Source organism: Ursus maritimus, unplaced genomic scaffold (genome assembly GCF_017311325.1).
Source record: "Ursus maritimus isolate PB19 unplaced genomic scaffold, ASM1731132v1 scaffold_24, whole genome shotgun sequence".
NCBI classification, from domain to species: Eukaryota; Metazoa; Chordata; class Mammalia; order Carnivora; family Ursidae; genus Ursus; species Ursus maritimus.
This window is the reverse complement of record NW_024424897.1, coordinates 33,099,061-33,118,169: the sequence shown is the minus strand read 5'-3', so window position 1 is coordinate 33,118,169 and position 19,109 is coordinate 33,099,061. Positions and strand designations below refer to the sequence as shown.

General features: G+C 36.8%; 1 protein-coding gene across 4 annotated transcripts in view; it reads right to left on the bottom strand.

Annotated features, from left to right (window-relative positions):
• Positions 1-19,109, bottom strand: part of RPS6KB1 (ribosomal protein S6 kinase B1) — a 37,997-nt gene that overhangs the window by 12,367 nt on the left and 6,521 nt on the right. For 2 of the 4 annotated variants that reach the window (XR_005837465.1, XM_008695463.2), the window contains exons 2-7: positions 17,887-17,936; positions 16,748-16,868; positions 15,441-15,509; positions 4,139-4,286; positions 1,979-2,036; positions 437-537 (exon numbers count right to left, since the gene is read on the bottom strand). Coding sequence is in view for 2 of the 4 variants with exons in the window: in XM_008695463.2 (XP_008693685.1) it covers positions 437-537; positions 1,979-2,036; positions 4,139-4,286; positions 15,441-15,509; positions 16,748-16,868; positions 17,887-17,936 (547 nt within the window). In the remaining 2 variants the exon portion in view is untranslated. Of the gene's footprint in view, positions 1-436; positions 538-1,098; positions 1,610-1,710; positions 1,784-1,978; positions 2,037-4,138; positions 4,287-15,440; positions 15,510-16,747; positions 16,869-17,886; positions 17,937-19,109 lie in introns of those variants that run through there. The other 2 variants (XR_005837466.1, XM_040640921.1) reach the window with 2 other exon arrangements.

Genomic DNA, 19,109 nt, shown 5'->3' with positions numbered 1-19,109 from the left:
TTTTTTTACAGCATTGATAAAATTTATCATAAAAAGTATTGCTTCTAATATTTATGTATTTTTATCATTAAGGAAAACTCAATTTATAGGGTTAAGATCTACTTTTCAATTTAAGGAACAAACCAAAACTGAAGTTTGGACTGGCTTTTGGCTCACCACGTTATGTAAAGATTTCAAAAGAATGACAAGCTATAAAGACCAAGGATTAAACCGAAAAACATAGTTAAGTGGCCAGTTATTCCTAACTTCCTTTAATCTCATCAATCACAAATATCTAAATACCTAAATCTCAGCAAGTATTATGATGCCATAAATTCTGAGGGAGGAATGTATAATAATAGATACATGACTATGGGGCTTTGAAAATGACCACGACCTGTGTGGGAGGATTTTAAGATGATTATTTACTATAGAATTGTTTACGGTATATCTCCACCTTGGTGATTAAGCATGATATTCTCCGGCTTCAGGTCTCTGTAGATGATCCCCTTTTGATGCAAATGCCCCAAAGCCATGGAGATTTCTGCCAAGTAAAAGCTGGAAACAAAAGCGATTTAATAAAATTAAAAAGAGTAATAAACTCAAAGTAGTTTATGTATGGAGCAAAATTCCTTGAAAGAAACAGACATGCACCAAAGACCAAATTAGTGGGGATGGGGGTGGGGATGGGGGAAAGAGATGGCATAGGATGCTGCCAAAAGGCATGGCGACATTTATGTTCACTTATTTAGTGAAACTATAAAATGTTTTATTTCATCATTACAACATACTGCTAATTGCAAAGAAGTCCAGAATATGCCAAACTGTCACTGGTTTTTGTTCTGTGTAGGAATTAGGCCAATAGTCATTCAGATCAAAGCAAATTTCTCCCACCCACCCCCAATTTTAAAATCCCATTGGACTTAGGAACTTTGTTATTCTCAGAGATCAAGTCTAAGTTTCAAGACACCTTATAAATAACCTGACCCTTAGAAGCCCACTCATCCCTTAATACAGCTGCATATTTATATACAGTTAATGCCCACAGTATCTGCCCTCCCTCTTGCCAGCCAGCCCACAACTATAAACTGTGTGACACTCAAATTTATCTACCTCAAAAGAATAAAGGGCTGAGTCAACCCTGTCTGGATTCGAAAAGCACAAGGCACTGCAATACTGGCTGCATAACAATGTTGCAATCCTGCAGATTACTCCAGGATGGAGAGCGTGTGTCCTAGAGGACTGAGGCAGTTTCACAGCCAGCAGGACCACAAACACAGCCTCCAACACGGCTCAGAGAGCCTCCTCCAAAAAAGGGTACTTCATCCCTAAGGCTCTTAAATGCAGCTTCTGTGTTAGAAAAGGCCTGAAATTAAACAATGGAATGCAGTTTGGTAATTAAGGTAGAAAAAACATTTAAGTGTTTTCTATTCAGTTAATGTGTAGGATAAACTGATTTATTGTTACCCAATACTGTCATCTCACAAAAGGATGTGTATGTTTTTAATCTGAAGCAGATGCCATCTTAAGAAATATAAGGGTAGATCCCATCCTGGCCATAGAATCAATCCACAGATGATGTGTGCCGGCTTATCACCTCCCTAAGACTGCACCTTGGGAACTGGAAAGTCTAAAAAAAAAGAGGAGATGATTTCTGATACTTTCCATTGTTCCAGACATAAAGTTTCACCGGAAAACCACACTCACCCACAGCCAAGGCAGGAAGCTTACCAATTCAAGGAAAGAAAGCCCCAGTGAGAATGGTTCTGTTAGGAACTGGCGTGAAGAGCGTTCCACCCAAGGCCTGGGGGCAAAGGAATGATGTGACCTCCAAAAGCTGGCCCGTCCCAAAGATGCTTCTCCCCCTTGAAGTCCTGAGTGACTGACTGGCTCCAGAACAATTGATTCAATCATTTGGATAACCACAGTGGGAACAGGGCTTTGCTTTTAATTATATGAATCATTACCTGAATCCATGCAACACAAAAATTTCACTTACCAGGCTGTGTCTTCCATAAATATTCCCTCTCTTTCTAACTGCATAAATAATTCTCCTCCTGTAAAGAAAAGGAAAAGACATTAGAAATAAAACAATCTTCATTTCCAACCCATTTCTAATGAGAGGGTTGTGTTTTCTCTTTTAACCACAGTTAAAAGATATCGGTCCCTTAAAAATAAAAAACAGATCCTAAGAACTACAGGTTTAAAACTAAGTCGTCACGATTCTATTTTTAGCAATGTTCTTATTCTCATGTGAAATATATGTTTTGGAATTATAGATTATACATCTTTAAACTACAAAATAGTTATAGATTCCAGACCTGAGGTTAAAAAAATAATCTTGGTTAAAACTTCTCTCACATTTTACCCTAAGCAGAAAAATTTTAGTATATAATTAAGCCACCCTTACAAATTAAAATTAGTGAATGCCCTTATTCTATATTTTCCAATCTCTTAATCTAAAGGAACCTGGCAACAGCTTTGATAAAAGCATGGCACTGTTTTGAATATCAAAATAAATAATGATAAGAAAGAATTATATCCCATTGAATAATCTTAGAATCCATGAGCCCACAATGATGTAAATCAATGAAGAGATCAATAAATTAAGTTTTAAAATGGGAGAGAAGGGAAAGCTCTTTGTTACAGTAGAATGCCAAATAATAAATGAATGAGGCACGATGGAATAAGAAAAATCACTTGGCAATCATTATAGTTAATTGTTTCAAGCAAGAATCAATGAATACTAAAACCGTATGTGAAAGCTTGATGAAAGACAAGATATTTCAATAATCCCAAAGTATCTCAAGATACTTATTCATTACAAAGGGAAAACTTCACCAGGGAAAAAACTGGCCAACACCACCTTATAAATGTGATCAAAGTGAACAGCAACAGTAATGGGACAAAGATATAAACATCATGTACCTCCTGATCTGAGAGAGAAGGATACAATGTCACTTCGATGGTCCTCCCCAAATGCATAACCTGAATCTAATCCTGAGGAAACATCAGATAAGCCCAAATTGATGCATTCTACAAAATAACTGAACTATATTCTTCAAAAATGTCAAGGTCACAAAAGACAAAGAAAGACTGAGGAACTGTTCTAGATTAAAGGAAACTGAAAGAAATTACTGTATCAATGTTAAATTCCAGTTTTGATAATTTTAGTAGAGTTAAGATACTGTCATTGATTTTAGAAAATACACACTGAAGTATTTAGGGATAATGGGAAATCATGTCTGCAACACTCTCTTAAGCAATCCAGAAAAAAAAGTATGTATATACATATATATGTATATATATACATACACATATATATACACATACATATGTATACATATACATAGAGAGAGAAAAGAAGGATGAAACAAAACAATTGTGGTAAAACGATAACACTTGGGGAATCTAGGTGAAAGGTATGTGGGAAGTCTTTGTACTATTTCTGCAACTTTCTGTGTAAATTTGAAATTATGTCAAAATAAAGTTGCCCAAAAAATGGCTACAACAGTCACAAAAAAGTTGCTAAATTTTGCAGCTTTCTGTTCCATGTTACAGGCCATTGTGAAACCTGTTTTTCAGAAAACTCAAATATGTTGGCTGGAAATAGATACCTGTGATCTAGAAATGATAAGAAGCAACAAGTTTCAAGGAGGTAGTAAGCCCTGGAAATTGTGGATGTCTTCCTATGTAAACTGTGTAGTCTATCAAAAAGGCTACATTCAACCAAAAAATTCTGTTTAGAGATGCAATTTCGAAAATATTCAGTATCTTAAGTACTCTCAATAAGTTTTCCATTTGAGTTTAGAAAGAAAGGCTTTGATGATTCGTTTGAATTGTAGTATCTTACCCGAGTGCAGTCAATGTCATGGCTCTATATCAATTCACTGTGTTATTTTAAGTAACTGATTACAAAGGGATTAGGATTAAGATAAAATTTTACAGATGGGGAAAAAACTTAACCTTTAAAGTTTCCTTCATATTTGTCTGCAAAAAGAAACATATGGTCACTTCTGAATTCTTTATGTCAATGTATTGGTCAATTTTAAGAACTATTTAATCGCATTAGGGAAAAAGCATTTTTCCATTGGAAAATAATGTTTGACCCAGTTTCTGGAGCAAATGCAAATAATTACACCAAACTGAGTGTACTGACCGCTGAGATACTCAAGGATGAGGTAGAGTTTTCCACCGGTCTGAAAGGCATAAATTAAATCCACAATGAAGGGATGCTTTACTTCCTCCAGAATATTCCGTTCTGCTTTTGTATGAGCTGTATCTTTAGCATTTCTTACTATCATTGCCTAAAGGAAAAGAGATGATCTATAAGAACAAAACAGTAGACATTTTTATTCTATAGTAACTGGAAAATCTATTTTGTGCTTTTCTTGCCAATATTAAACTATTAATTATAGTTCCCACTAGAGACTGAGATAGGAGTAATGGAAGACATTCACTTCTTATATATATCTGCACTATTTGGATTTTTTTCAGTGAACATGTAAATGACAACCTAAAGACACCTTTTTAAAAAATGTAAACAGATGAAGTTTATTCATATATTCACTAACTGTTCAATGTCTCCTATGCTCCAGGCTCTGTAGTAAGAAAGAAGAACTAACAGAAGTCTCCAGTCTACAGGAGTCCAAAGTCTCAGGGATGAGAGAGAAGTCAACGCAGGTAAGCACAAGGTGCTATGGGACAACAGAGGAACTACATCTGACATGGCAAGAAGTGTTCCTGAGGTGGCAATACCTAAACTATATCATGAAAAATTATTAAAATGAAATGCAGAGGGTAAAAAAAAAAAAAACATTTCCAGTGCAAAAGAGGCTTGACAGGACACGTCTAGGGAATCTGTAAGTAGTTCAATATGGTTAGAAGTGGCTAGAGATTAGGCTGGCGATGTAGGTGGAGACTAGGAAATGGAAGGCCTAGTTATCTATGCAAAAGCGTTTGAATCTTATCTTAGACCACAGGAAAAATGTTGAGATTCTGAAAATTAATAACCCTTGGCTTTAAGACAGACAGTTTTAGTAGCAGTGTGGAGTTTTAGGGAAGAAACAAGACCAGTTAGGAGGCTCGTACAGCAAATTAAGTAAAGTAAGACCTGTAACAGAAAATGAAGGTGGCTCAGTCAGTTAAGCGTCCAACTCTCGATTTCAGCTCAGGTCATGGTGTCAGGGTGATGAGATCAAGCCCCATACTGGGCTCCACACTGGGCATGGAGCCTGCTTAAGAATCTCTCCCTCTCCCTCTACCCCTCCCACCTCCCCCCTAAAAAAAAAAAAAAGGAAAGGAAAATGAAGGTGGGAAAAAATAAAAAAAAGAAAAGACAAAGATGTATCATCAGCACTTGCTGACTAGGTTGAGAAGAAATGATGATACCATGGTTTCTGCATAAGTAATAGGACAATGGTTATCATTCCATAACAGGAAATTGAAGTCAAGAAAAAAGTTTTGGGAAAATGATGCACTGTTTTGGACATGTTAAGTCTAAATTCTAGGACTAAGCTCTGGTATATCTCCAGTAGCATGAAAAAGCATATACACAAGGTTATTAGTTGCAATATTATTTGTAAAAGTGAAATGTTAAAAACAACCTAGCAGGCGGGGCGCCTGGGTGGCACAGCGGTTGAGCGTCTGCCTTTGGCTCAGGGCGTGGCCCCGGTGTTATGGGATCGAGCCCCACATCAGGCTCCTCTGCTATGAGCCTGCTTCTTCCTCTCCCACTCCCCCTGCTTGTGTTCCCTCCCTCGCTGGCTGTCTCTATCTCTGTCAAATAAATAAAAAATCTTTAAAAAAAAAAAAACAAGCCCATGTCTTGGATAAAAACCTATGGACTATCTATCTAATGTGAAAATTTGGGGAATATCTCTATGAAGGCAAGGTGCAGAAGAGCATATATGGCGTAAGAGTATCACAGTATATTAACTTTTGTGTAAAAAAGGGGAAATAAGAATATGTATATGTATCTCCTTATATCTTCAAATAATGAACACAACTGAGATAAATCAAAAGCTAATGACAGTGGAAAGGTAAGAAAAGTAATAGGACTAGACTTCTAAGTACACCTTCTGAGTAAAGCCTCAATGCTTTTAGATTACCTAAATCAAATATTATTGTGATTATAAAATGGAGGTGTTTGAATTCTGAACCATGTTAATGTTTTATACATTCCAAAAATAAAATTGTATCAACAAGGATGGGGGAGGGAAATAAAACTGAACACAAAAGAAATACATAAATGTAACTCAATATTACCGTGATAATTTTACCAATGGAGAAAAAAGATATTTAAATAATTTTACACAGCACACTCTTAATGACGTATATGTAAGCGTAACAAAAATTGCAAAGAATCTTAAACCACACTTAGGTTTGTAGCTGCTGATAGTATTGATATTGTAATTCTCAAACTATTATGCCTATATTGTACAACTGAGCAAATGAGTAAATTTATTGATGTTACTACCAGGCTTCTCACTGTGGAAAATCAGAGATATAAACATGGACTAAGAGAAAAAAAGCCCTCTGGAACTGGACTGGAATTAGGGATATCAATATGAAGCCGTGATTTAAGAAGAAAAACCTCCTTGCTCTATCCACTGAAAGAACCAGAAACAATGACACTTTAGTAGTAAGGAGCATAGCTTGCACCCAGTTCTTGGTTTCTCCAATAAAAAAGAAACCAGGGTTCCTTAGAGAAAAAGATGTTCTAAGCCAGGGTCAGGGAAAGTGCAAGGGAAATCTGGAGCACTCTATTTTACCAGGAAGTACTCAAAAGATGACAAGGACACATCAAGGACATAGAAGCCATCTTAACAGAGTTCTCTCTAGCAAAATTTGGGACAATCTGAGAACCAAAATAAATAATGAAAGAAATGGATAACACACTGAAAATAAAAAGTCCAAACAGACTTTTAAAAAATTAAATTTGGGGGCGCCTGGGTGGCTTAGTCATTAAGCATCTGCCTTTGGCTCAGTGCATGATCCCAGGGTCCTGGGATCGAGCCCTACATCAGGCTCCCTGCTCTGCTGGGAGCGTGCTTCTTCCTCTCCCACTCCCCCTGCTGTGTTCCCTCTCTCGCTGGCTGTCTCTCTGTCAAATAAATAAATAAATAAAATCTTTAAAAAAAATTAAATTTAAAAAAGGAAATATAAAAATGTAATTTTTATTCAAAAGAATGTACATTCTTTATAGAAGAATGACAACTAATATAGAAACAAAATGATAAAAATAGAAAAGTCTCCATTTTGAAATCACCATATAGTATTTGATTTAGATAAGAAACAAGAGATGATAATTCATTCAAAAAATGTAAATGTCATGAAAAACAAAAGAAAGGGGTGGGAAATGGCTCCAGAATAAAGGAAACTAAAGAGACAGGACAACTCAATACATATGTGATCCTTGATTAAATCCCAAATATTTAAAACAAAACAGGGGCACATGGGTGGCTCAGTCGGTTGAGCATCTGTGGGATCAAGCCCCACATGGGGCTCCCTACTCAGTGGGAAGCCTACTTCTCCCTCTCCCTCTGCCTTTCCCCCACCCCCACTTGTGCTTTCTGGCTGTATCTCTCTGTCAAATAAATAAAATGAAATCTTTAAAAAAAATTAATTAAAAAATAAAATGAAAATGAAACAAACAGCTATAAAAGATACTACTGATACAGCTGAGGAAGTCTGAGTATGGATGATATACACGAAAACAGCACTGTTGTTTATCAATGGTAGGTTTCCCAAATGTGATAATTATGCTGTGATTATATGCAAAAATGCCCTTACTCTTAAGAGATACAAACTAAAGAAAATAAGAGTGAAACACCATGATATCTACAATTAACTTTCAAATTGTACAGCAAAGAATAAAAATTGTGAATATACATAAACATACATACACATGGAAGGGATGGAGAAAGTGAACGGCAGACAAAGAAAATATGGCAAACTTACATGGACAGCACTGGAGGAGATAATGCTAAGTGAAATAAGTCAAGCAGAGAAAGACAATTATCATATGATTTCTCTCATCTATGGAACGTAAGAACTAGGAAGATCGGTAGGGGAAGAAAGGGATAAAGAAAGGGGGGGTAATCAGAAGGGGTAATGAAGCATGAGAGACTATGGACTATGAGAAAAAAACTGAGGGCCTCAGAGGGGAGGAGGGTAGGGGAATGGGATAGACCGGTGATGGGTAGTAAGGAGGGCACGTATTGCATGGTGCACTGGGTGTTATACGCAACTAATGAATCATCGAACTTTACATCGGAAACCGGGGATGTACTGTATGGTGACTAACATAACATAATAAAAAAAACATTAAAAAGAAAAAAAGAAAAGAAAAAAGAAAATATGGCAAACTTAATAAGCATTCAATGTACCATTCTTGCAACTCAATGAAAAGTTTGAAAAATTTCAAAGATTATTTTTTAACTGCTCAGGAGGTTTGGATTTTTTAAATAAGTAATTTTGAGAAAGTGTGTGAAGCAAGAGACTATGAGATAAGATGAGAAATTAGTAAAGTAGGGGCGCCTGGGTGGCACAGCGGTTGGGCGTCTGCCTTTGGCTCAGGGCGTGATCCCCGTGTTATGGGATCGAGCCCCACATCAGGCTCCTCCCTGTGAGCCTGCTTCTTCCTCTCCCACTCCCCCTGCTTGTGTTCCCGCTCTCACTGGCTGTCTCTATCTCTGTTGAATAAATAAATAAAATCTTTAAAAAAAAAAAAAGAAATTAGTAAAGTAGAATCACATAAGTAAAAAAAAACAGAATTTCAAAATGCTGTGGTCAACAGCTTCAACATAACAGAGAGGTAAATTAAGGATGAATTAAGTAAAGACCACTGAATTCAGCCATTAGGAGACTGGTGGTGACAAGAGTTTCACTGAAGTAGTAACTAAGTCAAAATATAGTGAATGAAAAAAAACATGACTTCTCAAGGAATTAGCTATGAAAGGCAAGGAGGGTGGAAGCTATAGGAAGACTTTTGTGAAGGAAGGATTTGTTTTACTAAATATGGTAAAGACGTGAATATACTTAAGAAGTCAGGCAGAGGATGGAAAATGGGAAAGAAGTGACAAAGACCCCTAACAGGCAGAAAGGGATGGGATCCAAAACATAAAGAGAGGGCTTAACCTTGGAAAGGAGAAGGAATACATCTCCTACTAACACTGGAGAGAAGGAAGTAAAGACAAGTGAAAATGCAGATTAAGGGGCGCCTGGGTGGCACAGCGGTTAAGCATCTGCCTTCAGCTCAGGGCGTGATCCCGGCATTATGGGATCGAGCCCCACATCAGGCTCCTCCGCTATGAGCCTGCTTCTTCCTCTCCCACTCCCCCTGCTTGTGTTCCCTCTCTCGCTGGCTATCTCTCTCTGTCGAATAAATAAATAAAATCTTAAAAAAAAAAAAAAGAAAATGCAGATTAATATGGTATTAGGGGTAGAGATTAGAACAGGAAGTGGAAGGAAATCACATGTGACAGCCTCAAATAGGAAGACAGGCAGTCTACTAAAGAGGTAAGAGGGACTGATAGCAAAGTTATAGAGAATGGAAGAAGTTGTCTGGGGACATGGAGAAAAACAGCTGGTGGGGCACCTGGGTGGCTCAGTCGGTTAAGTGTCTGTCTGCCTTTGGCTCAGGTCATGATCTCATGGTCCTGGGATAGAGCTCCACATCGGGCTCCAGCCCCACATGGTGGGGGGGGAGGTCCCTGCTCAGCAGGGAGCCTGCTTCTCCCTCTCCATCTGCCTAACACTCTCCCTGCTTGCGCCCTCTCTCTCTCTGAGTCAAATAAGTAAATAAAATCCTTAAAAAAGAAAAGAAAGAACGAAAGGAAAGGAAAGGAAGGGAGGGAGGGAGGGAGGCAGGGAAGGAGGAAAAGAGCTGGTGAATACTGAGGGTCCAAATGATTTGGGGACCACGCATTTGTCCTAGCAGCAATCTACAAGTTTATGTTATTTCTGCCAGCAATGCTCAGTAGCTGAGATACGGGAATAAAGGAGCACTAACAACTAAGCTATTAAGAGTAGGACTTTCCTAAACATAAGGTCAATGGGGCTAGCAAATGATTGAAATGGCAAGATCATGCTAATTAGGCTGGATTCAGAATAAAGTGAAATGAGAAGGGGGTTAAGAACTTGAGAAAAAAAAACCAGAAAGGTCACAGGACTAAAAGGTTGACAGCCAAAGACCAAGCATTGTGGGAATAAAGAAGTGAGAAAGTTACTGTTCCATTATAGTCCAATACTTCAGAGGTGGAGAATACAGCCATGGGGGCTGGTAAAGTGGAATGGAGGTGAAAGCTGATAGAGTTGAGATCAAGAAATCAGAAGGCTAGGCTACTAATTACTTATTTAATATAAGGACAGCAAAGATATATAGGATGACAAGGCTTAGGAGTGAGGAAAAAAATAATAAAAGGTGAGGGAGGTTTCAACCTCAAATATAGAAAATATTTTGATAGAAAGATAGAAGAGAAATTTTAAGAATAAGCTTAACAGTTCTTCCCTTGAATTACATGGTAAGCAGAGTGAGAAGGAGAGACCACATTTGCCTCAAATGCTAAATCCTAGTATCTAGCATAATGCCTGGCACATTGCCAGTTCTCAATTGATTCAATAAAAGAAAGAATGGAAGAGGTATAACCAATCTGTGAACCACAAGCCTTTAGCCAAAGGGTCTAAATTTTACAGTGTGGACTGAACTAATGCCATGGGTAATAGTACTTTGCTTCCAGGGTACATTTTGTTGCAACTGGTAGGAAAGAGAAAGTCTTATCCTCAACATTCCACCCTGAGAAAATACCCAAATAGTACCATTCCTGTAAAAAAAATCCCAGGAGAACTGATAAATTCAGACAGACTGTCCAGATGCAAACACCTCATTTAAGATAAGGAGACACGTGGTTCTACTCTGATTTCATCTTCAGGGCTGGAAAGAGTTATGTTCTTACCACATACCAAGTTCAGGAGGGTTAATAATAATAAAATCAGAATAAAGAAACTCAAAGGCAGCATACAGTCAACCTATTTAGCTAGGAATTAAAATTCTGGACTTAACCCTAGCAACCTATTCAATTCCATTATTTAACGCTGTGAGCCTGTTTTCAGGGACAGCAAGGAAAACATGAGACAGCATCTGATTCTCTAGCCAGGCTTGGGGAAAGAAAAACCCTGAGAGTGGGAGGGAGTGGAAACTAAGCAAAAAGAGAGGCAAGCAAGTTAGGTCTTTGATGCCTGGGGCCAAAATGGAGGTCTGACATTTAGCAGTAATTAAGTCTATGGATTTCCCAATACACTGTGCCTATCCACCATCAGTGGAAAAACAACACCCTCTTCTTTTCATTAAAGATGCCCATGCCAGAAACATACTTCACTCAAGATAGAATTATGACTAATTATGGTCAGCCCTGATTATAAAATACATCAAAAGGAATAAATTAACCTAAGAATCTTGACTGGTACTTCTTTCAACATCTCTAGGACAAGTATTATTATACTATCTCCAATTCTATACCTAACATGTTTTATAGATCAAAACATCATTAATCTCAAATGATTCCAATGGGAAAGCCAGACAGCAGATTAATACTGACTTATTGATACAGAAAGTGATGTTCAGAATATCTAAACTGCTTCTTTTAAAACAATCACCAGGGGTGATTCCAGATGGCTCAGTCAGAACAGCATGTGACTCCTGATCTCAGGGTCATGAATTCGAGCCCCAGCAGGATGCAGAGGTTACTTAAACAAACAAATAAATAAATAAACTTAAAAAAAAAAAAAAAGACAATCACCAATAAAGTTGTGGTCATATTTGTTCCTCAACTTTTAAACTAATAAGTCATGTATACTGCTTAAGTAAAAATCAGGAAGATAAGGATCAAAGTATTATAAACCCTGCAATTTTTGTCAGAAGTCATTTTGATTGCCTTTTAATATAGTTTTCTACTAAGACTTGTTTCAAGACAGTGTGACCTTTTCATAAATCAATCCCAAACAAAAAGACCAAGAAACCAGACACACATAACCCATTTTCAATAAAACTAGGAAATGCATCTAATTCCACACCTCAAAAAGGTAAAGAAAACAGAGTGGGATAAAGCAATGGTACATGACTCAAGGAGCAGAATATGATCAAACCTAAATGACTGCACAGAGAACTCAAAAGAAGTTGATTCCATTTATAGAACCTTAGTAGGTTCAAAAATTGGAGGCAAAAATAAAAAGCAAGAAAGGAAAAAAAAAAGAGTCATTAGGGACTACAGAAGGCAGAAGGTGGAAGACTAAAAACAGGTAGATTACTAGCACTTGGAAAGGTGTACTCTCCAGACCAAAAAAAAAAAAAAAAAAGTGAAGGATCAGACACAGAGTGAAGTGCTAAAGTAAAAACTTGACTTCAGTGAAGGTCTGCATGTTGAAAGGTTAAGATCGTCACCTCTTCTCTCCCATCCAGCTCCAGGATGCTTTTTCTAGGCAAAAGAATAGAGGATCTTTCTCAGCACCAACAGACTACAGACAATGATATTTGGAGGTTCTCAGTCAATTGCCAGCTAACCACATGACTGTCATACACAGATGGAACTTCTGATCAGTTTTTCAGAGTTCCACTCTTAAATATGAACAATCAGTGAAAGACACGAGGCATCTAAAGAAGGCTTTTAGCATGGAAGAAAGAGACTAAATCAAACTCAAAGAAAACAGGAACTTAGAAAAGAGATACAATGCATAGAACAAAAGAACATTTCAAAGAATTATCATTAATACCCTCAGACAAATAAGAAAAGATAATGTAGTCATAAAATAGGTTGCTATAAAAAGAAAAAATGAGGGGTGCCTGGGTGGCTCAGTCACTTAAGCGTCTGCCTTCGGCTCAGGTTATGATCTTAGGGTCCTGGGATTGAGCCCTACATCAGGCTCCCTGCTCTGCAGGGAGTCTGCTTCTCTCCCTCTAATTCTCCTCCCCACTTGTGCTCTGTCTCAAATAATAACAAAATCTTTAAAAAAACAAATAAAATAAATAAAAAGAAAAAATGACAAAGCTCTGGGGAACCACAAATATGATAGGTTAAAAATGAGTAGAAGGATCAGAAAATAAATTTCTAGAAAAATCTCAGAAAGTAAACAAAAAGACAAAGAAATGGGCAAATGGAAAAGATAAGAAAAACACGAGGTCCGATATCCAACTGACTATAAATCCAAGAAGAGAAAACAGTAGAGGAGGAAATTATCAGAGACCATATAAGAAAACCTCCTAGGGGAGCCTGGGTGGCACAGCGGTTAAGCGTCTGCCTTTGGCTCAGGGCGTGATCCCGGTGTTGTGGGATCGAGCCCCACATCAGGCTCCTCCGCTATGAGCCTGCTTCTTCCTCTCCCACTCCCCCTGCTTGTGTTCCCTCTCTCGCTGGCTGTCTCTATCTCTGTCGAATAAATAAATAAATAAATCTTAAAAAAAAAAAAGAAAGAAAGAAAACCTCCTAGAGCTGAAGGATTGGAACTTTTAAGATCGAAAGAGAAAAAAATGGCTCAGTTGTTAAGCATCTGCCTTCAGCTCAGGTCATGCATGATCCCGGCATCCTGGGATTGAGCCCCACATTGGGCTCCCTGCTCAGTGGGAAACCTGCTTCTCCTTCTCCCACTCCCCCTGCTTGTGTTCCCTTTCTCTCTGCCTCTCTCTCTCTGTCAAATAAATAAATAAAAATCTTAAAAAAAAAAAAAGTAAAAATAAAGAAAATAGTAAGGATCAAAAGCAAGATAAGTACACCACTGTAAAAAATTTGCAACAGAAATCAAAAGAAAATTTTAGATATCTTTAAAGAAAAATAGATCTCTAGGGATGCGTGTGTGGCTCAGTCAGTTAAGTGTCTGCCTTTGGCTCAGGTCATGATCCCGGGGTCCTGGGATCGAGTCCCGCATCTGGATCCTTGCTCAGTGGGGAACCTGCTTCTCCCTCTGCCTGCCACTCTCCCTGCTTGTGCACACAAGTTCTCGCATGCTCTCTCTCTCTCTCTCTCCCTCCACCTCTGAAAAAATAAATAAATAAAATATTTTTTTATTTAAATTAATTAATTAATAAGAAAGAAAAATAGATCTCTAAAGAAATGGGAATCAGGGGGCGCCTGGGTGGCTCAGTCAGTTAAGTGTCTCCCTTTGGCTCAGGTCATGATCCCAGGGTCCTCTCTGTCTCTCTCTGTCAAATAAATAAAATCTTTTTAAAAAAAAATCTTCAGAAAAGAAAAAAAAGAAATGGGAATCAGTATGGCAAGGGACTCCTTAATAGAATCACTCAAGGCTAGATGAAAATAAAGCAAAATCCTGGGTGAAAATGAGTTTCAACTTCAAAACCACACTCAAACAATCAAACAAGCATAAGGGTGTAATAGGGAAATTTTCAAATATGCAATATTTCCCCAAAAATTAACCTTCACGCACCCTTTCTCAGGAAGCCACTGGTAGATGGTCATCAAAAGAGGGAACAAGGGCATAAACTAAGATAAAGGAAGATATGGGATCCAAGAAACAAAGAATCCAATATTGATGGAGCCAAGGGGATTCCAAGGATTGTGGTGAAAGTCCAGTAATGGCAGCTATGCTTCATGAGCTACCAATACAGATAGGAATAGAAGGTTCTGATGGGATATCTACAGGAAAATAAATGGAACTGATAGACTACCTAATAAGTGGGACCATAGAACACTGACCTGAAAAGAGTTGTTGGAAAATACGAGAAGACAACAGACTCAAAGAAAACAAAGCAAAATGAGAGGATGGGGAGAAGGGAGAAAGAAGTGAAAGAGAGTAGAGCGAAGTCTATACATAAAAATTCTAAAACTGTTGTATTAAGTGACAGCAGAACATACTTAGAAATATGGAGACCAGAACAAAGAGCAAAAAGAGTTACCTCAGAGGAGAATTAAAAGAGCTCTCCTTTCCACATTCACCAAGCAGAAAACAGGAATACCAATAATGAAACATCTCTCACATTGTAAGAGGACTTGTCATATTGTGTTAGAAATACATTTTCCTGATTGAGAATTTTAGGCCAAAATGTGGATTTTATAGCAATTTACAATAAAGTTGGGGAGGGGCACCTGGCTGGCTCAGTCAGTAGAGCATGCAATTCTTGATCTCAAGGTCATGGAATTAATCCCCTACAGTGGGCATGGAACCTGCTTTAAAAAAAAGAAAAACAGGGGGCGCCTGGGTGGCACAGCGGTTAAGCGTCTGCCTTCGGCTCAGGGCGTGATCCTGGCGTTCTGGGATCGAGCCCCACATCAGGCTCCTCCGCTATGAGCCTGCTTCTTCCTCTCCCACTCCCCCTGCTTGTGTTCCCTCTCTCGCTGGCTGTCTCTATCTCTGTCGAATAAATAAATAAAATGTTTAAAAAAAAAAAAAAAAAAATAAAAAATAAAAAAAAGAAAAACAAAAAAAGGAACAAAGAGGAGGGAAGGAATCACCTTTTTAAGCACCTTCATGGCAAATATTTTCCCAGTATTTGCTCCTGTTACTTTTCGTACTTGAAAAACCTGGATAAAAAATAAAAGTGTTGGTTATTAAAAGCTAAACCATGCTAGTCACACTCCCTTAATTCCTATTTACAGGAAACAGGTGATATGATAGTTTATATTCTTATAAAAACTAGTAATACAAAGACTGTGCAAAAATGATGAGCTAAAATAGCAGACCACATTAAAGATTAGTAATGAAATCTGCTGAACATGGGACTGTCCTATTTGGTCTGCTGACATCTGGTGGCAAAGTTGGTCAGTGACCATCCAATAATGAGCACTCTATATAACTTCATACACAAAATCCAAGTTTGCTAGGAAAAAGCTATAATCAGGGTTCCCAGAAGCAGAATACCAAAAGTAAAAATTATAAAATATTTTGTAAATTTCTTCCAGGAATGCCACTGTTCTTGCTTCACATAAAACTTTGATAATAGTTGACAGGAATTACTGTTTACCTATTCCTTAAAATGGCTAACTATATAAAACATTATCATGCAATACTAAAATAATGTGAGACTCAAAGTGCATGTGTTCCACATTCAAGATGATTAGAACACATTAGAATGTGTCCTTAAGCCTAAGAAGAAACTACAAATGTCATCCTATGAAAAAATTAACACTACACACTAGCATAAGTAGTTCTTAAACTTAATCCTAACTACTAAAATGTTATCCAAATTCTATCTTTTCATAAAGAATAGCTAGGTATAAATTTTCTTGGACAGAATACACAAAGGTGAGGTCATAAATTAGAAAAACTTGGGCAAATATGAAGCTAAGAAGTTCCCTTCATTTTTCTTCTCCCTCCTTATATTCTTCAGCTTCCCTAACTCTAATGCTCCAAATACTGCAAGTCAAAGAACACCAATTCAGATTGAGATCTCAGTAACAGATAACAATTTGACATGCCACTCCTCTTAAAAGTAAGGGGTGGTTTATTTTTTAAGAGGATACCTAGAGAGGATACCATTTAACCTAAAGAAGGAAAGATTCCTCTAATAATAGACTTTGCCTGGCAATTGCTTATTTATTTATTCAACAAATATTGACTGAGTGCCTCTTATGTGTCAGTCTTTTATGTGTATGCTGGTAGGAAGAGAACTTCGGCACATCCCTCAAATACTACCAGGTTAAGTGATCATATCCTCTGTTGATAGCTAGCAAAGAGAGACCGAAGAGGACTGCTGAACCAGGATATAAAAATTAATCTACCCAAGACAGACAACAGCTCTTATTTCAAAAATACTTCCTACCTTTCCATAGCCCCCTTTACCAAGTACCCGAAGTAGCTCAAAACATTCTGGTCTGATTTTTTCTGGCCCTCTGTTCACACTAGTTTCCGAAATTTCAAATTTCTCACAATGTTCCATGCCACTGAGAAGAAAAGTAAAACCAAAAGTAAATTCTCAAAAAGTTAAATTATCTTCAGTTTACCATAACTGTAATCCAAATAAGTAAAAAGGAAAAGGTACATAACAAATTTACTATCTGTGCTCTCGATAAACTAATGATTCAAGTGACAAGGCAGGTCAAGATTAGGATGGCTTGATAATTGCTTATCTGCTAGTTTACAGAATATGCTATTTATTATTTATTTTTTTAAACATTGAGCACACCCAAACTAAAATAAATTAGAACAAGTTTATTAAGCTGACGAAGGAAAAAAGTCTTCTGGCTATTCATATTTAATTCATTCAAAATGTCTATGAGACTAGGTATTATACAACTTCATTTGGCAACTTCAGAAAATCTGGGAACTTTGTGAAAGTACCCAATTAGTTCAAGTCTTTATGCTACAAAAATTCTTGCTAATAAAATGTATCCATGCACCTTTCCCTATCTACTATTAGCTTGATTTAAAGAACTCCAAAAGTGGCATTTAAGTGGCAATTTGTCCCTTCAATATTTTTATATGAGTGATCTTAGTCTACCCCCAACCCATGGTTTTTACTTAAGGTTGGGGTACAGAGCAGATTAATCACCATTCTCACTTAATAGAGTTTGCCTAAAATGACTTGAGATTGCACAAATCTCTGTATAAATGATGTATTATAAGCAAAACAAAAAGCATTTGACTTTGGAGGGCATTTCTGAAAATTTTATTTTTAAGTAAAAAAAGTTGACTATTAACCTAATAAAACTTCCTAATCCCCTCAGACTCATATTCAGTATACTGTAAATCAGAATGAATATCTTTCTCTCCAAATCTATATATGATCTTAGAACCCCGGATATATTACAATATTGGTGCTAAACTCAATAAACCAAGTTTACATATATGACTAGATAATTAAGAACAGATTATTGGAATTACATGATGGCTACAAACTAGAACTGATAAAACCTACTTGTAAGAAAGACAGCACATTGAAATCTTTTCTTATAAACTTACAGTTCATATGGTCCAACTCCCCCATGGTCCATGCTTTCATTTAACTGACCCTGAAAAATATGTTAAAGTTTTAAAAATAAATAATCTCATAAACATAAAATCAAAATACTTAATGCTTCACCCTACTACTAAAGGAGAAATGAATGAAATAGACCAGCTTAAAATCCTCTAAACTTTAATAACAAGCAAATGTGGTGATGAACAAAATAAGGTACACAATACCACAGGGATTTCACTTTTAATTTTCTGTAACAATTAAGCTACAGATGCTACTCATCAATGATCTACAAACAAAACTAGATGATTGCTCCTTTAAACATTACATTTATTCAAAAGATATATTTTGTGTATTATGAAATTAAAGGCATCAGATTCTAAGTATGAATTACTAAACCAAATGATTTACATAAAGTGCTGTTCTGATATGATTCTGATACACAAGACTAACATAACATGTAACTACAACCTAAGTAAGCCTACAGTTAACCACAACCAGTCCAAGATAATGTAGTGCACGATGCGGCTGATCAAAGCAAAATAATTAAGCATCACCCTCAAACTGTCAAGAGTCATGTTGGCCAAACATTTATTCTGACCACAGTATAAATGGATGCAAAATTTAATTAACCTTCTGTATACTAACAATGAACAATTCAAAAATGAAATTAAGATAACTGTTCACAATGGCATCAATAAGAATAAAATAGCATCAAACAGAAAAAATTTAAGAAAAGAAGCCTAAGACTTATACATTTGATAACTATAAAACGTTGCTGAAAAAAATTAAAGAAGATCTAAATAAATCAAAAGACATTCCATGTTCATGGATCTTATGACTTAATACTGTTTAAGATGATTATACTAACCAAACTGGTCTATAGATTCAACTCAATCCTATCAAAATCCCTGGTTCTTTTCTTATAGAAATTGACAAGCTGACCATAAAATTCATACAGAAATTCAAGGGACCCAAAATAGCTAGAACAATCTTGAAAAAAGGAGAACAAAGTTGAAGAACTGACATTTCCTGATTTTAAAATCTATTTACTACAAAGCAACAGCAACGAAGACAATGAGGTACTGGGATAAGGACAGACATACAGATCAATAAAATAGAATTAAGAGTCCAGAAATAAATCCTTACATTTATGGTCAACTAATTTTTTGACAAAGATGCCAAGAAAATTCAATGAAAAAAAGACAGTCTTTCAATAAATGGTGCT